This window comes from Apiospora hydei (genome assembly GCF_038363865.1).
Source record: "Apiospora hydei strain CBS 114990 chromosome Unknown utg000004l_segment0_segment0, whole genome shotgun sequence".
NCBI classification, from domain to species: Eukaryota; Fungi; Ascomycota; class Sordariomycetes; order Amphisphaeriales; family Apiosporaceae; genus Apiospora; species Apiospora hydei.
In genome coordinates this window covers 7,203,321-7,226,452 of record NW_027117363.1, presented here as the reverse complement: position 1 = coordinate 7,226,452, position 23,132 = coordinate 7,203,321, and the positions used below count along the sequence as shown (strand labels likewise).

At 53.3% G+C, this 23,132-nt stretch overlaps 8 protein-coding genes across 8 annotated transcripts; 2 read left to right on the top strand and 6 right to left on the bottom strand.

The window, feature by feature from the left end:
- Positions 1–1,377: 1,377 nt before the first annotated feature.
- Positions 1,378–2,010, bottom strand: PG997_004797 (uncharacterized protein; the record flags this gene model as incomplete). The annotated part of the gene is made up of 1 exon (XM_066809112.1): positions 1,378–2,010. The coding sequence occupies one exon, from the start codon at positions 2,008–2,010 to the stop codon at positions 1,378–1,380; it is 633 nt and encodes a 210-aa protein (XP_066672730.1).
- A 2,482-nt stretch (positions 2,011–4,492) lies between these two features.
- Positions 4,493–5,635, bottom strand: PG997_004796 (uncharacterized protein; the record flags this gene model as incomplete). Its single annotated transcript, XM_066809111.1, has 1 exon — positions 4,493–5,635. One exon carries the CDS (start codon positions 5,633–5,635, stop codon positions 4,493–4,495), a length of 1,143 nt encoding a protein of 380 aa, XP_066672729.1.
- Positions 5,636–7,049: 1,414 nt separating this feature from the next.
- PG997_004795 (uncharacterized protein) lies at positions 7,050–8,799 on the bottom strand (the record flags this gene model as incomplete). Its single annotated transcript, XM_066809110.1, has 2 exons — positions 7,050–8,710; positions 8,760–8,799. The coding sequence occupies 2 exons, from the start codon at positions 8,797–8,799 to the stop codon at positions 7,050–7,052; spliced, it is 1,701 nt and encodes a 566-aa protein (XP_066672728.1).
- A 974-nt stretch (positions 8,800–9,773) lies between these two features.
- On the bottom strand, positions 9,774–10,358 carry PG997_004794 (uncharacterized protein; the record flags this gene model as incomplete). Its single annotated transcript, XM_066809109.1, has 2 exons — positions 9,774–10,124; positions 10,191–10,358. The coding sequence occupies 2 exons, from the start codon at positions 10,356–10,358 to the stop codon at positions 9,774–9,776; spliced, it is 519 nt and encodes a 172-aa protein (XP_066672727.1).
- Positions 10,359–11,752: 1,394 nt separating this feature from the next.
- PG997_004793 (alpha beta-hydrolase) lies at positions 11,753–13,092 on the top strand (the record flags this gene model as incomplete). The annotated part of the gene is made up of 3 exons (XM_066809108.1): positions 11,753–12,625; positions 12,687–12,908; positions 13,018–13,092. 3 exons carry the CDS (start codon positions 11,753–11,755, stop codon positions 13,090–13,092), a joined length of 1,170 nt encoding a protein of 389 aa, XP_066672726.1.
- A 548-nt stretch (positions 13,093–13,640) lies between these two features.
- Positions 13,641–14,660, bottom strand: PG997_004792 (tat pathway signal sequence; the record flags this gene model as incomplete). The annotated part of the gene is made up of 1 exon (XM_066809107.1): positions 13,641–14,660. The coding sequence occupies one exon, from the start codon at positions 14,658–14,660 to the stop codon at positions 13,641–13,643; it is 1,020 nt and encodes a 339-aa protein (XP_066672725.1).
- A 2,480-nt stretch (positions 14,661–17,140) lies between these two features.
- Positions 17,141–18,055, bottom strand: PG997_004791 (uncharacterized protein; the record flags this gene model as incomplete). The annotated part of the gene is made up of 4 exons (XM_066809106.1): positions 17,141–17,206; positions 17,264–17,342; positions 17,405–17,512; positions 17,577–18,055. The coding sequence occupies 4 exons, from the start codon at positions 18,053–18,055 to the stop codon at positions 17,141–17,143; spliced, it is 732 nt and encodes a 243-aa protein (XP_066672724.1).
- A 2,865-nt stretch (positions 18,056–20,920) lies between these two features.
- Positions 20,921–22,417, top strand: PG997_004790 (galactosyl transferase GMA12/MNN10 family protein; the record flags this gene model as incomplete). The annotated part of the gene is made up of 3 exons (XM_066809105.1): positions 20,921–21,341; positions 21,400–21,688; positions 21,754–22,417. The coding sequence occupies 3 exons, from the start codon at positions 20,921–20,923 to the stop codon at positions 22,415–22,417; spliced, it is 1,374 nt and encodes a 457-aa protein (XP_066672723.1).
- Between the last annotated feature and the right edge of the window lie 715 nt (positions 22,418–23,132).

The window sequence follows — 23,132 nt, the reverse complement described above, 5'->3', positions numbered from 1 at the left end:
CGTCCCCCGAGCGCGTGGCTGGCATGGATACAACCGGCATTGGCGCAAGCTATGAGCCTGTGGGCATGCAAGTGTCTCCTGCATACGACCTCACCGAAGACGGCCTCTGGCTATTTGAAACAGCTGCCTCTGCCGCGCCTCTTGCGATTCCTATGCAGGATGCCGATTACCCATGTTTACACGCGGACAAGCACGGATGCGGGGAAAGAGTAAAAGATGACCACAAGAGTCGTCTTTGCACAGAGTGCCGTAAAGGAAAATGCTAATCTTGGTTTACCTAAGGGATGTCATCAGTATTAGAGGACGGGAACCAGCCTCGCCCATGCAAGTGCTACAGGATGGGTGGAATATGACGAACGGATAACGAAGGCAAACTGAGATGTATGTACCGAACAGTTTGGTGGCAAGTTACTTATGCATGGATTAGCAGCTTGACGAACTTCTCCATCACGTTCTCTAGGGGCCAAAAGGAAGATGCCTGGGAAGTAGTACTTTAGCTGATCACCACACAAGCACCCTCATCCCCAACTTCCACGTTTGCCAAGGCGCTGCCCCGGGAAACTTGAAACATGACAGCGGAAACATAATGTGGAGTATGGACGGATATACGGGTTGGTCTGTAAACTCGGTCTGTAAGTCAATCTTTAGTTTGGATGTTGGATGCTAAGACGGATCCGCGATGGCCAATGATGCGCTTCCTACCTACATATGTAGTTACCGAAATGGAATAGCAAGACGGCGTCACAGAATATGGGGCTTGAAGTAGTATAAACCAGTTGTATTTGTATAGTGTTCGATATGCCAACATGAACCCTCCCTATGTGAGGAATATGCGACAAGAAATAGAAACCGAATAGACTCCTTTTCGAAAGATTCTCTAGATACCATGGGTATGATTCGCAGGTCCCGCAAACTGCCCCCTTTAACCACCAAGTCTAATGATTTCTGGACACAAAGGGAATGTCGACAGGCTCTTGTCGGTGTATGTAGGAAAAAAGTGGTCATCCCATCGGAAGGCGATGCCGGTTTTCTGATTCAGGCATGTGCTTCGTAAGAGGTAAAGATTGAACCAAAACATGCCTCCCGCGGTAAATTGGTGCTCCAAGCGTCTCGTCATCCCCATTAAACATGAACAAATTAAGGTATTAAGAATAGAAAGTGGTGAACCAAGTGATTCGGGTATCGATCGCTGTACGGGAAGAATAATAAAACCCCCGTAGCATGTGAAAAGCAAGATGGTGGTTTGTCAACCCCCTGACCTCACGTCGCCTAAAGTCGTTGGCCACGAGGTCTCGATCCTTCTTTTCTCTCTCTCAGGTTTGCGCCAGTCTCGCAGACCCGACCCAAGTAAATGCGCCCTTTGCGACTGAGGTGCGCTTAGAGCACCAGAGCAGCGACAGCACCCATGACCATCATGAGGCCAGCCTGGAGCGAGGCAGCGCCGCCAGTGGGAACGGGAGAGGGAGCAGGCGCAGTGGGGTAGCCGCTGCCACCGTTGTTGCCGCCAGCAGGCTCAGAGGGAACAGCCGCGACCGAGGTCAGGGTAGCAGGCGTGGGAGAGGCCATGGTGGACTTGGGCGTGGTGGTGTTGTAGTAGGCCGTCGGGAAAGCAGCAGGGGTGGTGCTGTTGAGAGCCGGGAAGGACTTGACCGAGTACACAGGGACCGGCGACGAGGAAGACGAGGACACGACCGCGGACGAGGAGGACGAGACCGGGGCCGGGGGAGCCGGAGGCGGGGTGAAGACGGGGTAGGAGGAGGAAGTAGAGGAAGTGGTGGGTGTGGGCGTGGAGGAAGTGGTGGAGGAAGTAGTGCTGACGACGACGGACGACGGGGTCGTCGTGGGCGTGTACAGAGGGCACAGGGTGTTCGTCGGGTTGCACTTGGTGATAGTGACGAGATGGGTCAAGGTCGACGTGCTCGTTGTAGTAGAGTGAGGCTCCTCGACCATGTAGGCGGCAGAGGCTGACATGGCGCCAGCGGCCAGGACGACGAACGAAGGGGCGTGCATTTTCGATGTGTTGATGTTGCGACGGCTTATCCAAAAATTCCAACTATGCGACTTATACGGCAGATATCTCTCTCCTCGAGATCTAGTCCAGTCAAAAAAGAGGGCAGGTGCTATTGCAAGGAACTTGTGTCTTTTGCGAGAAGCGGGTTATAAAGAGTGACTGTTGACTGGAAGTCGAAGCAGCAGGATGAATGAGTGTGGTGGGTGGTTGGAAGTTGGTGAGAGAGGGGGCGGCCGGAATGAGATTCGACAACGGCAGCGAGATGCTTTTTTACATCGATGATGGTGGCCGCTGCAGAACAACATCCCCGGTCAACCGTCCCATCTGGGAAAAACAAGGCACAAAGCGACCAAACATCCCAACATCTCAAGGGTGGATCGACTGTTGTTTCCTCGAGTAGGCAAGGATCAAGGGAAGGGAAGGGAGCGAAAAACGCATGGCCCCCCCCCGGAACGGACCCTCTCTGCCCTTTCCAGTCTCACAGTCCCACAGCCACACCGTTGGCGATGGTTCATCTTGATAGTACATGCTTTTTCTTCTTCTTCTCGCCTGCATCACATTTCATAAGTACAACATGTATGTATCCATCCGACTCTCGCCTGGGCTACTATGTGCACGGGAAGGGGCTAAAAGCCAGCCAGTACGCGGCATCCTTATTTAGCCTGGGCTATCCGTTGATGCCGTCCCGTCTAGTTGCCATCAAAGTAGTGTACCTACTGACCTACTGGCCAAGAGGAGGAGGTAAGTATATCTTGAGATTCCCTCCCTTGTAGATTGCAAACTAGGTTTGTGATACCTGGTGAATCATCCGCCACGTCCCTTGCATATCGAGGTAGCACAGCGCGGCAAATTGTGCGTTGTGCTACGCCGTGTCCACGTTCCAGTTATTTGCTGGGGGGTTGGCACAGTCATTGTCAGTCATTCTGACTGACAGTTGGCGATCTTGACCGTACCTGCATAAAATGTGGATGAGAGTTGAGTGATTGGCCGGGCTTTTTAAGACTTTAGTGACTTTATTAGTGCCGGGCCTAGCGGGCTTAGGTGAGTCTAAAATCGGCCCAGGAACCAGAAGCAGAAGCAACGACCAACACACTTGCACGCACCATATTCGGGTGTGCTCTCCAGAGGCTTCAGCCAACACACCACACCACCTCACCTCACCTGAAGCCCATCCTTCACCTTGAACGTTAGAGATGCCACCCGAGGCATGCTCGGAATGATTCCTTCAATGCTTGGATGCATGCGGTCGAGGGTCTCCAGAATCCCTCACGGGTCTACAGGCACAGCTGCCTTTCATCGGCTGGCATTTCCATATTGCCTTGCTTGGTTACCTGAGGTCTACTGGGAGGCGCGCTCGCTCGTATACCCATCTCCGCTCATTTCGGCAAATTGCATCCTTCCTGTCGTGGATTTTCAAGAAAAACAGGACCAGGTTTCTTATCTTCTTCAGCGGAAACGCACCCCTTGAACCCCCGGACCAATAGGCATGCTTGTGTTGCCCAAAAGCATTTTCGTGCCGCAACGGGAGTTCTCACAAAAGAGGTCTTGCTTCTAGACCTGCCACCTGCCAGATTGCCGGCCTGTTACTGCCTGTCTAGCTGTCGCAATAAGATGACCAGGACAGTGCTGGATTCGATTCCGCCCTGAACCTGAAGAGATGAGGGCTCAAGCTCCTCTTGCACCATCCCCACAACGCTTAATTGCGTCGATACCTGCTAAAAGGAGCAACACCAGGAACTTTGATGAGCCAGTCTCTCCCTTAAGTTGGAGGGAACCGCTTCTTCTGAGCTTCTAGCACCATCGGGGAGCGTGAATGTAATCTCCTACTGGTGCTAATCTCCCCGATATCAAAATCGCGCCGGTCGCGGCTTTTTGACTCTATAAACAGCGACAATGTTTCGGTGGGGCTGGGTGAGATCCGAGGTTCCAACTTAGGCCACTTATCATTTAGGCACGTCAAATGTAAGCAAACATGAAGGGTGGAAGAGGCAACGGAACAGACCATCTGAGGCCGTCCAACGAACCACGAGCTTCTTGTGCCAAAATCAATCGGCGAGGAACATTGGACTCAATTCTTGCAATACACCAGACTTGGGATTTTCTAACTCAGGTGCTCTGTCCCATTTCAGGAAGCACTTTGACATTTCGACATCAACTCCACACATACCCGATACGCAAATCCCGCTCGATCGTCTTTCCCCCGATGTTTTGGACAAACCCCCACAAAGTTGCTTAAGGAAAACACAGGCTCCACCATCGCTGCGATGCGTCCTCTGCAGCGTCGTCATCAAATGAAATGAATAGGAATGCGAGTGCAACTGAGGCTGCAACAAAGGTAGTATCTTCTTCCTTGGTGTGCCTAAGCATACCATAGCTCTGCAGCCCATGACTAGCACACCCAAAGACAAACAAAACAAACAGAGGTCGGTAGGGATGAATCGATATTGGCACACCACTAACATCCAGCTCTCCGAACTTCACTCAAGGAAAGTACCCAAACTCACTCGAGTATCGTGGATGTGTCCGGCGGCCTCCTCCGACTCTGTACCGCTGCGGCGGCCGTCTATCCGCCATATCGTTGCCCCAAGGCGCACCGAGCTCGAGGGATTCGTCCTCGTAGTCGACACGGTATCGCGGAGCCGGAAACATGCGCTCTTGCCGCATCGTGTCCTCGTGAGCAGCGCCCATGCGTGCCCGGAGCCGACTTTCCTCCTCCATCAACCGTGCAAACCGGGCTGCCTCCTCTCGCTCGCGCCGGTTGGCTCTGTCGCGGTCGTCCTCGAAGTTGGCGTGCCAGTGTCGATGAGCAGACTCCAGTCTCTCGTTTTCCTCTCGCTGATGCATCTTGTTCAAAATGTGTTCGCTGAGGGCTTCCACTCTCGGGAGAGGGGCAATGTTCTTTACAGGTGTGGCTGCTCTCGGTGGCGTATTCGTGTATTGTTCCTGCACCTCAAGCTGCGCCTTTTTCCCCTTCTCGTAGGACTCGAAGAGGGCCTCTTGGAGGCGCTTCTGTTCCTCCAGATCCCATCTTTTCTTGTTGTCAACGTCGAGCTGTGCTTGCTTGCCCTTCTCGAATGAGTCATTGAGGGCGTCCTTCATTCGCTGTTGCTCTTCCAGCTCCCTTCTTCTCTTGACATCTTCGTCTAGACTTTTGGATATCTTCAGGATCTGGTCCAGAGAGTCGCCATGTTTCTTCATCTGCGCCTCGTGGAACTCGTGCGCCTTGAGTATTCTGGCGTGTTCATCGCCGTTCTTCTTGGCATGGCTGCCATGAGACTCGTGCATCTCGTCCACCACCGTTCTCAGCGACTGAAGATTGCTACCGTTTTCTTTGGTTTTGGCGAAGGTCTCGTTCAAGGCGTCATGGTGGGCAGCCCATTCACTACGACTCAGGTTGTGACTGGGCTCCCACCAGTTGCTCTGGAATGAGAAGGCAGGTTGGTCGCTGGAGTTGCCCATGAAGCTACGAAAGTAGGCGAACTTGCGGGTCGCCTTGGCTCTTTCGAACTCTTCGTTCAAGAGCATGTCGATCGGATCAGGCATCATGTTTGCTGAAGACTTCTTGCTCTTGTTCTTCTTGCTTGATGATTTCTTCTTGCGAGGAGGTGGGCCAAAGCAATTCATACTGCCCAGGGTAAGGAGTCAAGACGGGTTATATTCGAGGTAGCCGACCTGCCGTTTTCTTTAAGATGACCTTGAGCACAACGAAAACTCGTAACCGTAGTCCAGCTATATATCCTTCATGCGAGTTTAGGACACCGACCTTGGCAGCCTTTGAGCGGTGTCTTTGTCTGTACCTGGCCATATTCGCCTGGTAGCTACCAATGCCGATTCTATGCCTATGCATGTTTATCAGGCTCACATAGAATCTTTCGAGGTTTGGGACGCATCTTTGATGTTTGCTGACCGCATCTCACGCACCAATCGCAACTATCCTTACCGACGAATAGGAGCCATATTTTTGAGACATGTACATTTGTAAAGCCTACAAAGATGGCTGCGGTGAGTTCCCTACCATACGATCGCAACCCGCTGCAAAGCTCGGGTCACCGCCTACATGGCTATTGTCTTAAGATGCATGTTTTTGTCGCTTTGTTCGCCAGACACCGCTCCCAAGAGAGGACGTGTTTTTGACTTGCCGTGTAGAATCATTTTACGATCCTGTCGGATTGTCCGACCTTGTACTACCTCATCTGGGATACTGGCTATCGTCAGGCTTTACGTTATTTGGGGATCTCGCCATACCAATCAGCAGCCGTGTCTTTGCCCTCTGCAAGATATTGAGAAACATTTAGATGCGACACCCAATCATGTTTTGAGTCAGGCTTGTGGGGAGAGTCTTATTATGGTCAATCCGATCTTTATTCATTGCTCTTGATACGTAGCGAACCAGAGCCTCAGTTGGGGGTTCTTTCGCACAGCGGCTCGAAGGCAGACGCAAATCGAACAGGCCAATCTCAAAGCCAATGGGCAGAGCTATCCTCCCGGGCCATCATCAACCCAGAATCGCGAATTCGTTTACATACTTCTCGTTTTGTCGTCGGCCATTGCTTTGGGCAGACCAAATCCGACGGGTAATTCATCAAATCGCAAATCGCCCCTATTCCCTGACCTTGAACTTATAGTGTACAAAACGCATCAAGAAACGAGAGAAGGGAAGAAAGAAGAGGGACGCCATGCAGTTCACGCGAAGAACATCGGGACTTCCTCAAGAAAACGAGATATCATTGTTGCCTGTTGATGGCTATGTGTCAGCTTACCGGAGATCTTGATGCTAGGTAGGGACAGCATAGACTCACCAGGCAACGTTTCCATGATCGATATGAAAGAAATCTAGGATCAAATACACTCCCCATGAACAAAGGTGAGGCGGAAAAGGGGTCAGCTATTGACAGCCAACCCAGTCATCCAGCTAGCTACCCACCCAAGCAAGCAGCCATGTGGGTGAACGCCTTCAAGCCCAAGCACTTGCCGTGCGCTATGTACCCGAGGTACTCGAACAAATCGATTATTGCCAGTGTGGACCTTCTGGGCTTTCCTATCCAGTCGTCGGCGCGTAACCGCTGTGATTCGAGTAATACCAGGCTCCGACGATGATCAAGATGCCTGCAACGCTGGCGACCAGGCACCAGTAAAACCTAACCGCCAGGTTGCGTGTCGTAGGGGCCGGTTGTATGTCGGCACGGGAGTGGGTGTGGGAGTGGGACTGGTATCGGATGCGCCACGCGCGGATGAATCGTTCTGATCGTGGCTCCCGCTGCTGTTGCGCCTCAATGTCGTCTCCGGGGTGGACGTTGCTATAGGCCGTACGGTTGTTGTCATTGTTGTTGCCGGCACGATTGAAGGGGGCACGGTAGGCAGGGGGCGGAGTCGTGGGCGCCGTTGCAGTCGTGGTCGTGGCTGCGGTGGTTGTGGCCATCTGACCCTCGCTGCCGTTGCTACTGCTGCTGGGACTACCGTCATGTCCTGTGGCGTAGTGTCGGACAGTACCCGTGTCGCTGATGATGCGCAGGGACGCGTGCGCGCTTGTGCCTTCCTGCTCCGTGTTCGTCTGCTCCTTGTTCGCCTGCTCCTGCTCCTGCTCCTGCTTCTGCTTCTGCTGCTGTGCTTGGTGCAGGGTGCTCGACGCATGGTGCAGACCCCAGCGCGGGTCTTCGACAACGCAAGAGCATCGGTTCAGCACGCAGTGGCGGCAGAAGCCCTCGGTGGCGATGCGCGACTTGTTGTTGCTCGGCGCGTCCGTGGAGGGTAGGCCGGGCGAGTCGGGCATCAGGCAGGCGCAGTGGTTGGTCTCGCAGTGGCGGCAGGGGCCGTCGTAGAGGATGTGGTGGAGCGCGTTGGTCACGACGATGGGGCAGTCCTGGTCGTTGTCATCATCGGTGCTGAACTTTCGGGACGAGAACTTGGAGCGTAGGCTCGTGGCGGAGTCTTTATGGCGCACGCCGGACGGGCGGCGGCTGTTGACGACGGTCTGAGAACGGGAACCGCTGCGCGAGACGGTGCAGATGGAGAAGGAGGGGCGCGAAGCGCCGGCGGGGTGGACATTGTGGGAGCCGTCGTCCGGGGCCGACGTCGTGGGGGTGCTGGGTCGGCTCACGCGACTGTTTCCGCGGTAGCGGTGTCCTACGTCTGGTCCCGGCTCGCCGCCGACGAAAATGTCGTGGTCGTTGGAAGAGCTGGTGGCGGGGGGATACGAAGAAGATGAACCAGGTTGGTAGGGACCAACGTTATTGTCTAGGGGGAGACGGTACTGGGTCCGTTGGGAAGACGCCCGTCTGGTGGTGGTGTGCTTGTCAACGAAGGGGTCGCTGGAGCGGAGAACAGAGCCTGTGGATACAGACTGCATGAGCGGGAAAGGCTCGGTGGCCTGGCAGGTATGAGCTGGGTTGCTTAGGTCGCCGGTCGTGTTGTAGTCGCTGACATCGTGATGAATGACGGTATCGTCACCAGCAGCATCATTGGCTCCCGACATAGCGGACACGCTGGTGTCCTGGCGCACGCCGTCGACGGTGGTGGCGATCAGCTCTCCCTTGCCGGCCAGGATGGCGTTCACCAGGCCCTGGTCGAACTCGCCGCCGCTGGCGCGGTTGACGAGGGCAGAAGGGTTGGCGAGGCCGGCCTTGGCGCGGGCGGCTCGCTCGGCCCAGTACTTGCGCGTCTCCTCGCTGTTGCAGGGCTCGACGCTGACGCTGACGTAGACTGCCTTGGGGGTGGTAGGGGGCTGAGGGACCAGGGTGATGATGATGACCCTTGGTGGAGGAGGCAGAAGATGTAGGAGCAGATGCCATGTTGTTTGTCAAGAAGAACAAAAGCTCGGATTGGATTGGATTGGATTTGATTGGGATGCAGTTGTCTAGCGAGAAGATGTAGTGACAGGATGGCAGAGTGGCATATCGTGGTTGTTGTAGGGTAGGGGGTGTGGTTGAGGTCGATTGTCACAGGGGAAAAAATCGAGCTTGATCCTGTCTGCTGCGTGGAGTTAGTAAGAGCTTGAAGAAAAATCAAGTCCTGATCAATGCCAGAAAGAAGAGATTATGCATGCAAAAAGGTGTCAAAGTGAAGGTGAAGGGGAGAGGGAGAAGGAGGGGGGAGGGTACCCTCAGTTGAGGACTCGAAGTAATGTGAATTTTGGTCAACGCCGAGTAGTACGTGATGAATACAATTAGGAATTGAGTCAAGATGAGGTACAGTAATGGGATCATCAGACGAGGATAGATAGGTAGTGACGAGGAGTTGAGAAGACTGAGAGGGACTTACCACGATGATCTGGACTCCTTGGGTACAGAAGTTGCCGAGCTGGAATTCGTGGGGGCTTTTTTTCTTTGACCTGGCTGGAGGATTTTTCTGTGAGAAGGGAAAGCTCATTCAAGATGGGCGCCTTGTTGCAGAGGATTGTTGGTTTGTTGTTGTCCCACTGGCTGCGGTTTGCAATGGCTGCAAGTTCGGCGTGCGTGGAGGGAAGGGTGGGAATGGGGGCATCATTCGAGTACTTCAGCTACTGGACTGGACTGTACGCGTTTGAAAAGCTCTAGGCGATTTTAAGCGGGTCAAGGTCGAAGGAACAAGAAAACAATGAGCTCAAGACAACACAAAATATGGTGCGTTGTGAATGCCATTGATCACACTTTACAAATGGCTGACTGGCTTCACCCTTATCTCACCATCTGTTCACATGTACTTAGAAGTAATTTACCAGCACCAATGCCCTTGATTAAATTTTGTCTGATGCCAGCTACCAACTCTCCCTAGTGCACTATCTACTTTAATTCTTGGGCTTCACATCGCCGGTGAACTTCACGCTCTGGCTTGCCTGGCCGGCAGCCTTCTTGTCCGCGGTGACGTTGGTGTTGAGCTTCTTCTGCTCCTTGTCAATCTTGGCCTGGTTGTCCTTTCCGTCCTGGGCCTGCTGGATCTGCAGGGCGGCGGTCTCGAGGTACAGCTTCAGGACCTTGTTCTTGATCTTGCCGTTCTGCAGGGCGTCGGCCGCCGTGCCGCTGGCTGCCTTGACCTCTTTGTTGAAGGCGTCAGTCTCCGCAGCTTCGGCAGTTTCCCGGGCGGCCTTGATGATGGCCAGGTCGCCCTTGGAGACACTGGCGAGGTCGCTTGTGTCAATCTGGATATGATATGGTTAGACTACCTATGGTATACACAATGGCAAATCGAGACCACTTGGACTTACAGGGAACTTGGCCTGAGCCTCGGCCAGGGCATTGCCAGCGGTGCCGCTGGAGATCTGGAAGTCGGTATAGGGGCGGACTGTCAAAGCACGCTTCTGGACCTCGCCGGTGGGCAGAGAAAGAGCCACAGCGGCCAAGGAGAGGATGGTGGCAAACTTAGTGATATACATGGTGATGGTGATGATAGGGCAAATTGATAGATCCGAAAAGAGTGATAGTTGGGTAGAAGTGACCAGCAAATCAATACAGTGGACTTAGTAATAACAGCACAGCTGCAAGAGAAGGAGAATGGAAATGGTGATGTTTATTGGAGAGGTATGTAATAGAGCAGAGGCAAGACCTTTCCTATGGCAGGATTGGCTGGCTGTTATATACGATACTCAAGTTGAGGGCCCGAGGAACTCCCAGGAAGGCCTCGCTACCACTTCTGAGCCCTAGATGGGCGTCAAGGAGCCCCGTCCGAAGGAGCAGCTGCACCCCGTAGACAGGCATCAAGCCCTGCAGAAAGCTTTGACAAGACAGGACTTTGTCCACTTGCTTGGGCCAAAATCCAGGTCGAGTTTGAACGATCTTCATCGACCGTTGCCCTGTTCCCTCGTTTCTGGGAGGAGCTGGGCCTATGGACCAATGGCATGGCACTGAGCGACACAGCGTCACCCCCGGGGCTGCCCGTTATCTTGGGACGAACATGGTTCCTTGGACGATATTAGAGTGGCAGGTTCGTGGGGACAGTCCAGAATAAGCTTCATTTTTAGGTGGTGGACATTCGGCCGATGGAGACCAGGACGGAGGCCTTTTCACGTCTCAAGTTGTACGCAGGGGAGGCCGAGACGTGAGGTTGCTTCATACCCCGGCTCGTCCCCATAAAATACACGCCCCCGCGCCTGGTCATCGGCTTTTGGTCTCTTTTTCGTCGTTGTTGCTGTTGTTGAAGATCATCTGTACCGATCAGCCGTATATTTGGTTTAGTGGCTATGTTGCTCGTGCTAGCGAACCGTCAATTGACCAGTTGTGGTTTATAATAAGTGAGGCAGGCATAGCGGCCTTCCCTGTGCTCGTCGCTTCCATCTTTCCCCCAAAATACAAAATGGCATGTCGCTCTTGTGACCACCGGCGCATGTCCAGTAGCAGGCAATTGCATACTTACATACCGATACACCATGGTCAGACGGGCCGCAAGCCGTATTCACCGACGCCAGACTGGCTCGTTCGAAGTCCGCCGGGCTTTTTGACCGTCCATTTGAGTCACCGGCCTGGACAAGCTTACGAATGCTGCATGATACCCTATCCGACAATTCGAGCGTCTAGGAAAGGGAAGGATTGTCCCCGCAGCACTCACTTCCCTCCTCGTGATCATTGGGTGACACACTTCTGGTATGCTTCCTAGGCAGCACCTACAAGGCACATGTATAAAAGCGGTGTCCCGCCATCAGATTTCCTTACCATACCAAGAGGGGACTTTGCAAATCCAATTGAACTGTTTTCTCCTTTCCGTTTCGAAAGCGTGGTATATATATATGCAAAGCCGTGAAAAGTTGCTAGTACCGCTACAAACTTGGTCAATATGATCATCGGCAAAGTGATCACCCCGGAAGATTTCAAGGGCAAACGGGCCGATGTCGCCGAATCCCTCAGCAGGGCCCGGCCTGCCCCGAACGGCTTCTCGGACCACGTCTTCAAGACCGAGCACGGCGTGGAGCTGGGCGCGCGGGTCTGGCCGGCACCCGACACCGCCACCACCCCCGAACCACGCCCTTTTGTGACCTGGACGCACGGCGGCGCCTTTGTGGGCGGGAACCACTTCGCCCCGCTCTCCTGGCTCATCCCGGGCTTCCACGCCTTGGGGTACCACGTTGTCTCCAACTCCTACCGCCTCTGTCCCCAGGTCGACCTCGAGGCCGGCATCGAGGACTGCGTCGACTTCATCGCCTGGTGCCGCCGCGAGCTGCCCACCATCCTCGGCGGCCACGACAAGGTCGACGTCGACCGGTACGTCATCACCGGCGAGTCGGCCGGCGGCTTCATGGTGACCAACATGGCGACCCGGCTCCCCGAGCCCGCGCCACGCGCCGTCGTTGACGTCTATGGTCTGGTCGACCTCTTCGACCACGGACTCTTAGATACCGTCGACCAAAGCGCCTACCCGGCGTGGGGCTCGGACAAGGCCGACCCGCTGCAGCAGGAGTTCTCCGAGGAGAAGATCCTGTCCGTCATCCGCGAGGACCGCGACCCGGCGCACGCCGTCTCCGCGGCGCTCTTCTCCGGCGGCCAGGTCCTCGAGGGCGAGGCCCAGATCGCGGCCGCGTGGAAGACGTCTGCCCTCCCCTTCACCGAGCGCGCGCGGCTCCAGGCCGCCGTGCACAGCTACCTCTCGTCCACATGGCCCTTTGGGCGGGCGGCACCGGTCCGCCTACGCCGCGATGCTGCACCCGGAACGGTTCGCCGCCGGTGACAGCGACGACAACGAGGAGGAAGAAGAAGTAGCAAAGAAGGTCCAGGCCTTTGCGCGCACCGTCTCCCCCATGCAGATCCTCGACACGGAGCCCTATGTCAGCGGGGCCAAACGTTACCCGCCCACAGCGTTCCTACACGGCTCGGCGGACACCGCGGTGCCCCTGGGCCAGACGGAGCGTTTCGCCGCGAAGCTGCAGGCCCTCGGCGTCGAAACTATCGTGTCGGTAGAGCCGGACGAGCCGCACGTCTTTGACCAGGTGTACACGGTGAGTAGTCAAAAGTCCGGGGGTGGTAACCCAAGGCCGGCGTGATGAACAAACGAGCGGGTTTGTGTTTGCTGACGATTGCATTGCTTGGACGTTTGCGTTCAACTAGGATCCCTCTGTTCCTGGATGGTACGACTACATCCAGCCTGTTATTGACTTCGTCGTACAACACGTCGAGAAGTGATACCGTTACCTATTTCAGCCCGGTAACACGTGTGTATGCTTACTCACAAAGTCCTTTTACGCCAGAATACATAATACAACGCAGCTCGGGAAACACAGCCAGCAGCACTATGGGTTCTTTAGTGCAACGTCATGATATATAGTAGTCTAATGTGTAAATCAAATCAGGAAGCCAAACTTTGGGTGCAACGGTGCACTGGTGACAGGTGCCGTCCATATGTGATGCAGAGACTGTACAACGACACCAATTGACGTTACATGGAGTGTCACGAGCGAGTACTAATGGAAGAAAATTCTGTAGAACAATCAAAAAGGCACCAATCAGAGTGCAAGTGCATTGTATGTGCAGATGTAAAAGTATATACAGGAGAATGTAATGTACGACCCAAAACCAAATGATCAAACTAGAGAAAATCCTTTGCCGTCCAATCCATCCAAATCCTATCTGGGCTCAAAATTGATCCGCCGAGATGTGTGTTTTCGTTACCGCCTAAACCATGAAACGCCGCGCATACCGTGTTGCTCAAGTAGAAGAAAAGTAGAAGAAACCTAATTCCTGAAGTGTCGGCTCTTGATGAGTCCACTTCGCTTCGTAGGGTAGCTTCCAGTCTGGTTGGCGGCACCGCCCTGAGAGAAGACCTTGACCGAGTTGATCAGCCAGTATGCGTTCTTGAAGGCGTCCGGGTTGTTCGACACGTACTCCTCGCACGTCGGGGCGAGCTTCGAGCAGACGGGGTCTTGGCTCCAGACCTCCTGCTTGCCGGCCCAGTCGCCACAGAAGGCCGTGTTGAAGACGAGCTGGTGATCTTTGAAGTGAGAGTCGATATCGCAGCCAGGGCCGGAGAACTCGATCATGGGCTCGGGCCAAGTGGAAGGGTTCGGATTCCCCGGTGCGACGTCCTGGGGCATGGCGGCGGTGCGAGGGAAGAACCAGACTTTGATGGCCTGGGAAGTCCACTCCATGGCGTAGCTGCCTCCACCGATGGCGTTAAAGCCGGCGCCGAAAGACTTGGTGTCGGTGGCGTTCGCACCACAGCCCTGGTTTCCCTTGCAATCGCCTTGCTTCTTGAAGGAGCAGCCCGGGCCGGTGTGCAGCGTCATGGTGTTGGCCTTGGCCGAGTTGACGCCCTCGAAGATGTCGATCTCTCCCGAGTTGGGCCAGTTAGGCCCGACACTCCAGAAGGCGGGCCACACTCCGCACGAGTTCTCGGGGGCATGGGCAATATCGGCGACGAAGAGACCCTTGGTGTAGCTCTTCTTGGAGACGACACGAGTGGAGTCGCGACCCGGCTTGGCCGGGGTCTTGACCTTGGAGTCGGAGCCGAGGAAGATGGCGTTGTTGGCGTAGCCTGCCAGAGACTTCGCATTCGCGTCTACGGCTGTGTGGTACTTGACGAATCCGTTGGTGGGATCGGCGGCGCTGAAGAAGTCGAAGCCCTTGAAGAAGCTGGAGGAGTCGTAGTTGTCCTGTAGCGAGTAGGCCCCCTGAGACGAGTTCCTGCTGGCTGCACTGCCGAATCCACCAAGGGACAGCAGGGCTGTGAGAAGCAGCGACCTTGACAGAGACATTTTGCGAGGTTGCAGATAACAAGACAAATGGTGTTGAGAATGGAAAAAATCGGGTATATTTGGGAAGAGAGCGTTTCGAGTTCAGAATGCGCCAGGCAATTTCAAGTCGATAGAGAAGAAGAAGAAGGAAGTTGTTCAACAGCCGTCAAGCGTTGGCTCGATGAAGCGTAAGAAGGTGTTTATAAGTGAATGACCTGTCAAAGGAATCCAAGCTGGGAAAGGATGGTTGTTCCTGATGAACCACCTGGACTCAAACTTATAAGGCAGAACAATGAAGAGCCTGAGGCTGGATCCCGGCCTAAAGTTGGAACAGGACAATGAAGGGCCAGAGTTCAAGTCAACAAAGAAGGACTTGATTGTACACCGCAGAAGCCAAAAGAGTGAGGCAAGGTTGGGTAAGTACCGAGTAAGACGAACCTCCGGAGGTCTTGAATAGGAAAAGGAAGCAAGTGAAGGCGAAGTACGGCCGAGGAACGAGGGGGCCTTTTGTACAAAATACTGATTCTGTAGTTGAATGCCACGAAAGGGGGTCGGGTGTAGGAACAAGGCAACTCGCATTATATGTAAGTAGGACTCACACACCACATAGCTTGCCATCCATCGATGGATTGGATTGTTGACCCACCGGGGGGAATGTGTGTGGTTCCTGTTTCCCGGGGGTTGCTCCCGTTTACTGTAGGACACGGAGTGGCTCCTGATACCACGCTATCACCACAGCCAATCGTGGCCAAGGCAGCTACTACTGCGTACGGATATTGTATGTTTGGGGGCCACAATGGGCCGTCGAGCAAAGCGCATGGGTGCTGAATAAGATTAAAATTGCATAGGAGCCGGCAGCAGCAGCTGTGAGGGCCAGTGAAAGCCTGAGAGCAGGGTTTCGAGTCAAGACGAACAGTATACAGTCACATGGCGGAGGGTTTGTTTGCAAGGGAGGCCCCGGGAGAGAGGACTGAGCAAGATCGTATAACTGGAACAGTTATGCGCCGCATGGGCTCCGGGACGATCTCTCTGGAGCCTGGGTCAGTCAGTGGGTGGGAGGATGTGCGACGACGAACAGCGCCGTCCAGCCAGCAGAATGCCAAACACAAGATGGTGGTACGGCGGGAGGACAATGGGGAGGCAGGTGGATGTCAGTCAGGATGTGATGGCAAACGAACGAGCCCCAAGTGGGAATCGGTAGGAACGTGCAGGAGCCAATCGAAGGCTGGCCGATGTTCCAATTTGGATCAACGACCGGGATGGCGGGCTGCTGGCTGCTGGTCAGCGCAGAAAAAAGAGCCCGGAATAGGCTGGGCTGGCTAGGCTGGACTTGGGGAGCATGCCCTCAGCGCCACATGTCCGGACCCTTGTCGCTTGTCCAGCGACTGACCCCAGTCTGCCAGTCGGCCCAGTCCTGGTCTACCCGCCAGCCCGCGCGAGGATTGGTCGACGGCGCTCTTCTTTGAAACATCAAACGAAACATTTCAGTTTGAGGCTCCTGTTTCCCCCTAATCATACATGGCCCTATTATGATTTGCCATCGACAGTTCTAGATTTGGTGATTCTCAACCCGGTTACGACGGGCGGCGGCGGTTGGATTTTTCCCACGACTCGGCTGATCTTCAACAGCGATCCTTCATCTATCCGATGCCTTTCTAGTGGCTTTCCAAGTTCATGCAACGATGGACAGTCTAAAGTCTGCATGCTATTTTGGTAACCCTGATCAATCCAATCAATCCATGCTCGCTTCGGACGAGTAGCGCTCAATGTCTAGTCAGCCGCAAGCATTCTATTGCCAGTCAATGTTGACCATCGGATATCATCCACGTCTTTTTGTTCTTACTGACTCCTTGCCTTCTACTTCCAACCTTGATCGCTAGTCGTATACAATTCTTTGCTTACCACGAAAAGATCGCGCGATCAAGTAGGTACACGAGAGGAAAGCACTTTGTCACACGAACAATAGTTGCCACCTTGCTTCAAGGCACCATACACGACTCCCGGTTGTATACCTCACGGACGAATGGGCCAATGCATACAAGCGGATGTGCCTGACGTCGTGATGGTTTGGTACTCTCGGCTCCTTACACACGACGCCGCAGAGTATTATCTTGGAGTACGGCTTTTGGTGACTGCGCACCTAGGTTGAACCTGGGCGTGGTACTCAGTGTGATCAATGGATCATTCTGGTAGGAAAAGCAACTTATACGTGATAACTCTTAATAGTCCTTGGGAAAATACCCGCCTCACTTATTACTCGAACACCATGTATCGAGACGATATCGGTCATAGAATGCGACTGGGACAATGTATAGTGTGGCAACCACCTGATATTAGTAGCTACTCTGCAGAACTCGATGCATGCCTGGCCTCGATGAGTAATGGACACCAAATACCTCTGGCCACCCAGCTTATTCTCGTAAAACTTCCGTAACGAATGATTGCCATCGCCGTCTATACTTTGCCCCATGTGTGTGGAGGGAGCACAATGGATCTTATATTCAGCTTGTTGGTTTAGGTTGCGATAGATGCTCTTCGAGAATGGTGGCTCCAGGATCGGGGATCTCCTGCCGTGCTCAGTAAGCTTTGGTTCATCGACGCTGATCAGGGTATATTGAACTTACTACTGATCGTGGCTCCAGCGGCTCGCAAAAGACTCGGTGGGTATCCCAGTCATGCTTTTGACAGTTCTTGCTGCAGTAGCTACTTATCATGTTAGTAGGAGCTTTACTTGCATCCTTTGCAGGTGTTTGCTGAACACATACCGGGCCATGTTACATCGAGCACAACGAAGTAGCTCATCCCCATCGTCTCTGCATGCCCAACAATACTTGCTGTATGTGTGCGAAGAAGGCTTCTCGTCGGCAGAGTGACTATCATTAATGTCAGTTCTTCGTACTGGCGACTGCTTGAGAAGGCGGCGATTCCTGGACATACCCTAAACCACTGTAGAAGAACTCGTCGCCTGCATCGTACGCGGTCCTGCCGATCTTCTTGGCCTTCTCGGTCTCTTCACGGTTCTTGCTGCCCGAGATCCAGGGCGTGCCATTGTTCTTGTACTCGTCCAGGGCGGTCAGGAGCTGAAGCTGCTCGAACATGTTGCGCAGGTGAGGCGCCAGTGTGTGCATCAGATTCATGTACTCGGCATCCACTCTGGCACCCAGCCGCATGGCCAGGATAACCAGGAGAATGGCCATACGGGGTCGTGACCGATGACTGATCGGGGGCACGAACTGCGGCGAGAGGATCTTCTCCAACTTTCGGGAGAGAAGGCCGTCGGTCTCCATCTTCTGGACGATCACAGCTCTCTGGGACTGCGTGAATGATAGGATGTCGCATCCAAACATAGCGCCCAGCTCCTCGGCAATCTTGTAGTCGTCGTCGGACTGAAGCAGACCTCTGCCCCAAGAACTCATGATGCCGGTTGTGCTGCGTTAACGAGTTTGAGCAACTTCTAAGTTGGTGTTGACTGTTCTGGAGACGAGGCAGATACATAGAAATAAGTATTGGCTTGTTTGTGAATCAAGGTGGTGATGCCTCAAAAGTGAGGTTTGTGGTTATTGCTTCTCAAACCAGTTTGAGATATCATTATGGGAAGGAGCAAATGATTGTTTCTGTATTTACCAATCGATGTGTGTAACACTGAAGCACCAAACGATTCTGCGTCGAGGGCCATTGCGAGTAGGTAGGTACCAATCGAACAATAAATCAACCTTGATCGAAAACTGCGGTCTGAATGTTTTCGAAGCAGGCCAGTCGCCATGAGGAGACCCCCAGGCTTACAACTGGGTCGACGGTTGCAATATCAACAGGATACCTATCTCATATTGCGACACCAGTCTGTTTGCCTTGTGCCAAATTTACCAATTACCGATTTCTGGGACATACAAATACGCCTGGTTCTCTTAGCCGATGCATATATTCCAAACAGCAGTGTCGTAAAGACTGACTAATATGGCCTACATTGCGATATTCGCAACGTAATATTGACAACCTGTCGTAGATGCTGGTTGCGACTTCGTCAACCCGCGAATCCCATGACGGATGTAGAGTTCCTATGACAGGCAAGTTTTGTACGGACGTTGCCATGCATGCACTATGTGTCAGAGTCGGATGACTTCATCAACAAACCTGAGCTGGTAGACAGTGAGCGACTATACTGTCGATGCAGGACCCACTAACCTTAGAAGGTGGTTTACCTGAGGAACGCACGTGGCAAGTGTACATCGTACGCTAACGTATCTGATGTCAATGTGTCCTTTAAACCACAGGAATGAGATCAATACATGTAATCATGACAACGGGAGTAAGAAAGCTGGCATTCATGCTTCAATCAGGAGGGATACTTTGCATGCATTATGGCGATGGACGAAATAATTGACCCGGCAGGGACTTCCTCGGCTGTCTTTCATTTTGATTGTCAACGCTGTAACCTAAGTGGTGTTCGATTCCGTAACTCATCAATGCGATCCATCAAGTTCTAGATCAACCGGCGAACGGAGCTCGGCAAAGAGGATTTGGGTGGCTCAATGGGACAGAGAGTCGCAGTCGCAACAGGCTCTGGACCCCCTGGTTTCAAGGCCTGAGTATTTCAGTTCCGACCCCCCACTGCCCCCCCTTTCGAAGCGGCTTGGCTTGTAATAGGCATGCCATCAAATTCATTTTACACGCGCCCCTTATTTGGAAATCGACCTTCCTGAAGCTAAAGCAGATGTGGGAGGTCGCGACAATCTGGTCACTTGGGCAAGGAAGGGGCGCGAGAGGGTCAACGAAGAAAACACGAAGAAGTAAGAAACGAAGCTGACTACATGGGCATTACTGAGACTACCTACCTAAACATCTCCTTTCCGATTGTGAACACAAAATGCGCCTCGGGGTTCAAGCTGGCAAACATGATGCGGCATGGTTGGACAGAATCTCCGAAAATTGCAGCAGCTAGCTAGCTAACCTACCCACTGTCGATGGATGAGACGATGTAGGTGTGATGGGGTGCCCATGCAATTGAGGGCAGCAGATCCAACACAGTGGACATGATATGCACGACTTGGCAAACGTCCCCAGGGGTCTCATCCCTTGCGATTGGGATTTGACCTGATCGTCTAATGAACGATATGGTTTGGGCGTCAGCTTCTGCCTTAGGTACATAATACCCAAGTGTGATGTATGCGTGTTCTAACTCAAGTGATCCAAATTTCCAATAACGTTCTGAACGCCAGCCGCCCTTAGCATCGCGATTCTCCGGGGCTTGTACTAGCGACGATAGCGGCGCATCTGCTGTACCAGCTGAGGCCTGTCGCTCCCCAACTGTACATGTAGGTAGCCCTGGGCAAGTCGCTATCTTCAATTTCGATACCTTATCAGGTCAGCATTACAAGGTTCCAATTTTCTTAGCTGCTGGTAGGTTGACACCAGACATCCCGCCAGGGGCACTACCTCACCCTTGCGGAATAACAGATTTGCAGTTGCGAGGGTGTGCTTTGCTGACCCGCATGTCATTTCTGCCAACGGCTCAAGAAGAACTGCACAAGATAGCGTCGATTATCTTTTTCTCCCCCTTCTTCCTGTAATTCGCGACATCTGTTATGTCGTGAATCGCAGTGTCGCTGCCAATTGTCGCAAGCGCAAAGCTCGTTCCCGCCAGCTACATCCCTCTCTCAGCCGTTGCTTGTTTGGGGGTTCGCTTGAGACACCGAGTCTTCTGTCACCTGCAACCTTACTTTTTTTTGGGCGACCAAAAGCCGGAGAAGGACCCTTCCATTCACCACACGGGCTTAGCCACCTTGCATTGCAGCTCGAGCCTCGAGGTGCGATTGGCTCTGTCTAAGCCCCTGCTTCCCTTGTTCGAGATACAAGCACCTGTAGCTGATACCCGCCAACAATCGCTTTTCGTGGGCTCGTATACTGTCAAAGAGACGACAAAGCGATGTCGACTGCTTTTACCACAAGCCCTGCGCAGTCTCATCACCGCAGACGATCTTCGACCTCTGGCGCCGCGCCTCCAGCTGTCGGATACCGTGTCAACAGACCCAACAATCTTGCGCAGGGCTCTTCCCGATTACTCAACCCGTCAAACTTGAGTCCCATACCAGGTAAGATGGAAAAGCGGCCCTCCCCATTGGCGGCTGGCGGCTTCCCATGGCACCCGTTCCTTCAGATTCAACTTCTGCTGTCGCAACAATTGTGCGCAACAATTGCTGCGCCCATTTGCCCTGCGCGACAAACCAAGCATGCTTGCTAACCAGACCACTCTTGTATCGATAGGCACCCCGAACACAGGAAATATGCCCTTGAGCCGAAGTCCTTCCCCAATCCCCGGTGGTGGTTGGTCTTCTCCTGGTTTGAACATCAACTCGAGCGGCCAATCGAGCCCAGCGACGGCCTCGTTTTCGGGACCCAACGGTAGCAATGTGACTTGGGAGTCCGCAAGATTAAAGAGCCAGGGGGTCTCCGGCTATCCCTCCTTCTCAACTCAAAACCAGGGGTTCTTCACCCGCCATATGCGCCGCATATCCCGCAGCCTGCCTACCTTCCAAGTGAGCCCGGATCAATACGCAGAGAAAGACAAGCCGGGCCGCAACAAATGGAATGCGCCGATGCTGGACAGGATACGGGGTGTCGTGGCGCGTATAGGCCGAAAATGGAAGATTCGCATGCTGATAGCTGCGATTATACTCTTCTGCTATTTGCTATTCTGGTTGACTCGTAAGGCACAATCTCCCTAGTTTTTAACGTTCCTAGCGACTGACATGGCACTTGGCAGCATTGGGATACCACTATAGGAGAGCAACTTGGCTCGGAGGCGGACAAAAGTTCGTCATTATCCTTGCCGCCAATGTTGGCGGTGGTGTGATGGAGTGGAAAGGTGCCAGGGAGTGGGCCATAGAGAGAGATAGCGTGAGGAATAAGCGAAAGTACGTCTCTCGCTGGGGCTACGATCTCGAGATTATCGACATGAGCACCAAGAAACGTTACGCCCACGAATGGCGGGAAAGCTGGGAGAAAGTAGACAGCATACGAAACAGTTTCAGGAAGTATCCCAAAGCCGAGTGGTAAGTTTCGATGCAATGCACAGACACCCTCACACACCACCACCCACTAACACAGATATCTATAGGGTTTGGTGGCTCGACCTGAACACTTTCGTCATGGAGCCCTCCTACTCTCTGCAAGACCACATTTTCAACAACCTCGAGAAGCACATCTACCGCGATATCAACGAGTACAACCCTCTAAACATCTCGCACCCACTCAAGGGAAACTACCTGGACGAGGCATCGCAAAACGCACAGGGGGACGGTAATCCCGGCTCTGTCAACCTCATTCTTCCACAAGACTGCTCAGGGTTCAATCTGGGGTCGTTTTTCGTGAGGCGCAGTGACTGGACTGATCGTCTGCTCGATATCTGGTGGGACCCGGTCGCGTACGAACAAAAACACATGGAGTGGGAACACAAGGAGCAAGATGCCCTGGAACAGCTTTACACGACGCAACCGTGGATCCGCAAACACACTGCCTTCCTCCCCCAGAGGAAGATCAACAGCTTCCCCAACGGAGCCTGCTCGGATAACGGTATGGACCCGCGCATACACTACAACCAAAACGATCGCGACTTCGTTGTCAACATGGCGGGCTGCGAATGGGGCCGAGACTGCTGGGGCGAGATGTACAACTTCCGCGAACTCAGCTACTATCTGAACCGAAACCCCTGGGAACGGTTTAAGGAAGATCTGATTGCCGTGATCTGGTTCAAACTCACGGGGCAAAAGGTCAAGCTGTAGGTGTTCCACTATGCATTGCAGTCCGCAGCTGCTGGCCTTGTGGACGCCAATCGTCTTCTTCTTCTTGCAAAACTCTTCGCAACCTATACCTATGTTTAGTGGTGCCCCGTCGTTTACCCATTTCCGATTCTTTGCCATGGCTCGGGTTGAGTCTTGTTGCACTATACCCAATTTTATTTTTACCTGGTCTCGCGAGAGGTCATCCTGTTCTCATATCAGGCGCATCTGAGATGTTTCCACAGGAGTGGGCTTGCTGGAAAGAACTGAGAGGGAGTCTGGTTTGAGGAGTTGAAAGTAGACGGGGCCAAAGATGTCTATGTGTATATGTACCTCATGTATCTACTTGCGTTGATGCTTATGTTGAATGATAATAATCGAATGATAATGGTCCAGTCAGAGTGCGTACAAAACACGACTTCACTCCCGTATATTCCTACCCGTGATTGTGGTCACATGTGAAATTCGCAAACTCTATCAAGATAGTACTGTACTTGCCTACTATTGGTATATCTCAGCGACTTGCATGCTCTACTCTCATCCAATGAAATACCGAGCTTCCCAAGGCTCGCCTTGTTTGAGAAGGCAGCTCTCAAGGTTTAACCGTGCATGCGAGTCATACTGAGATGCCACCCACGGAGCACTTGCAGGAAGGCTATCCGTTGAACGGTATAACGGTACGATCCGTTATGCGTTATAGTGCAGAAAATCCAGTGTG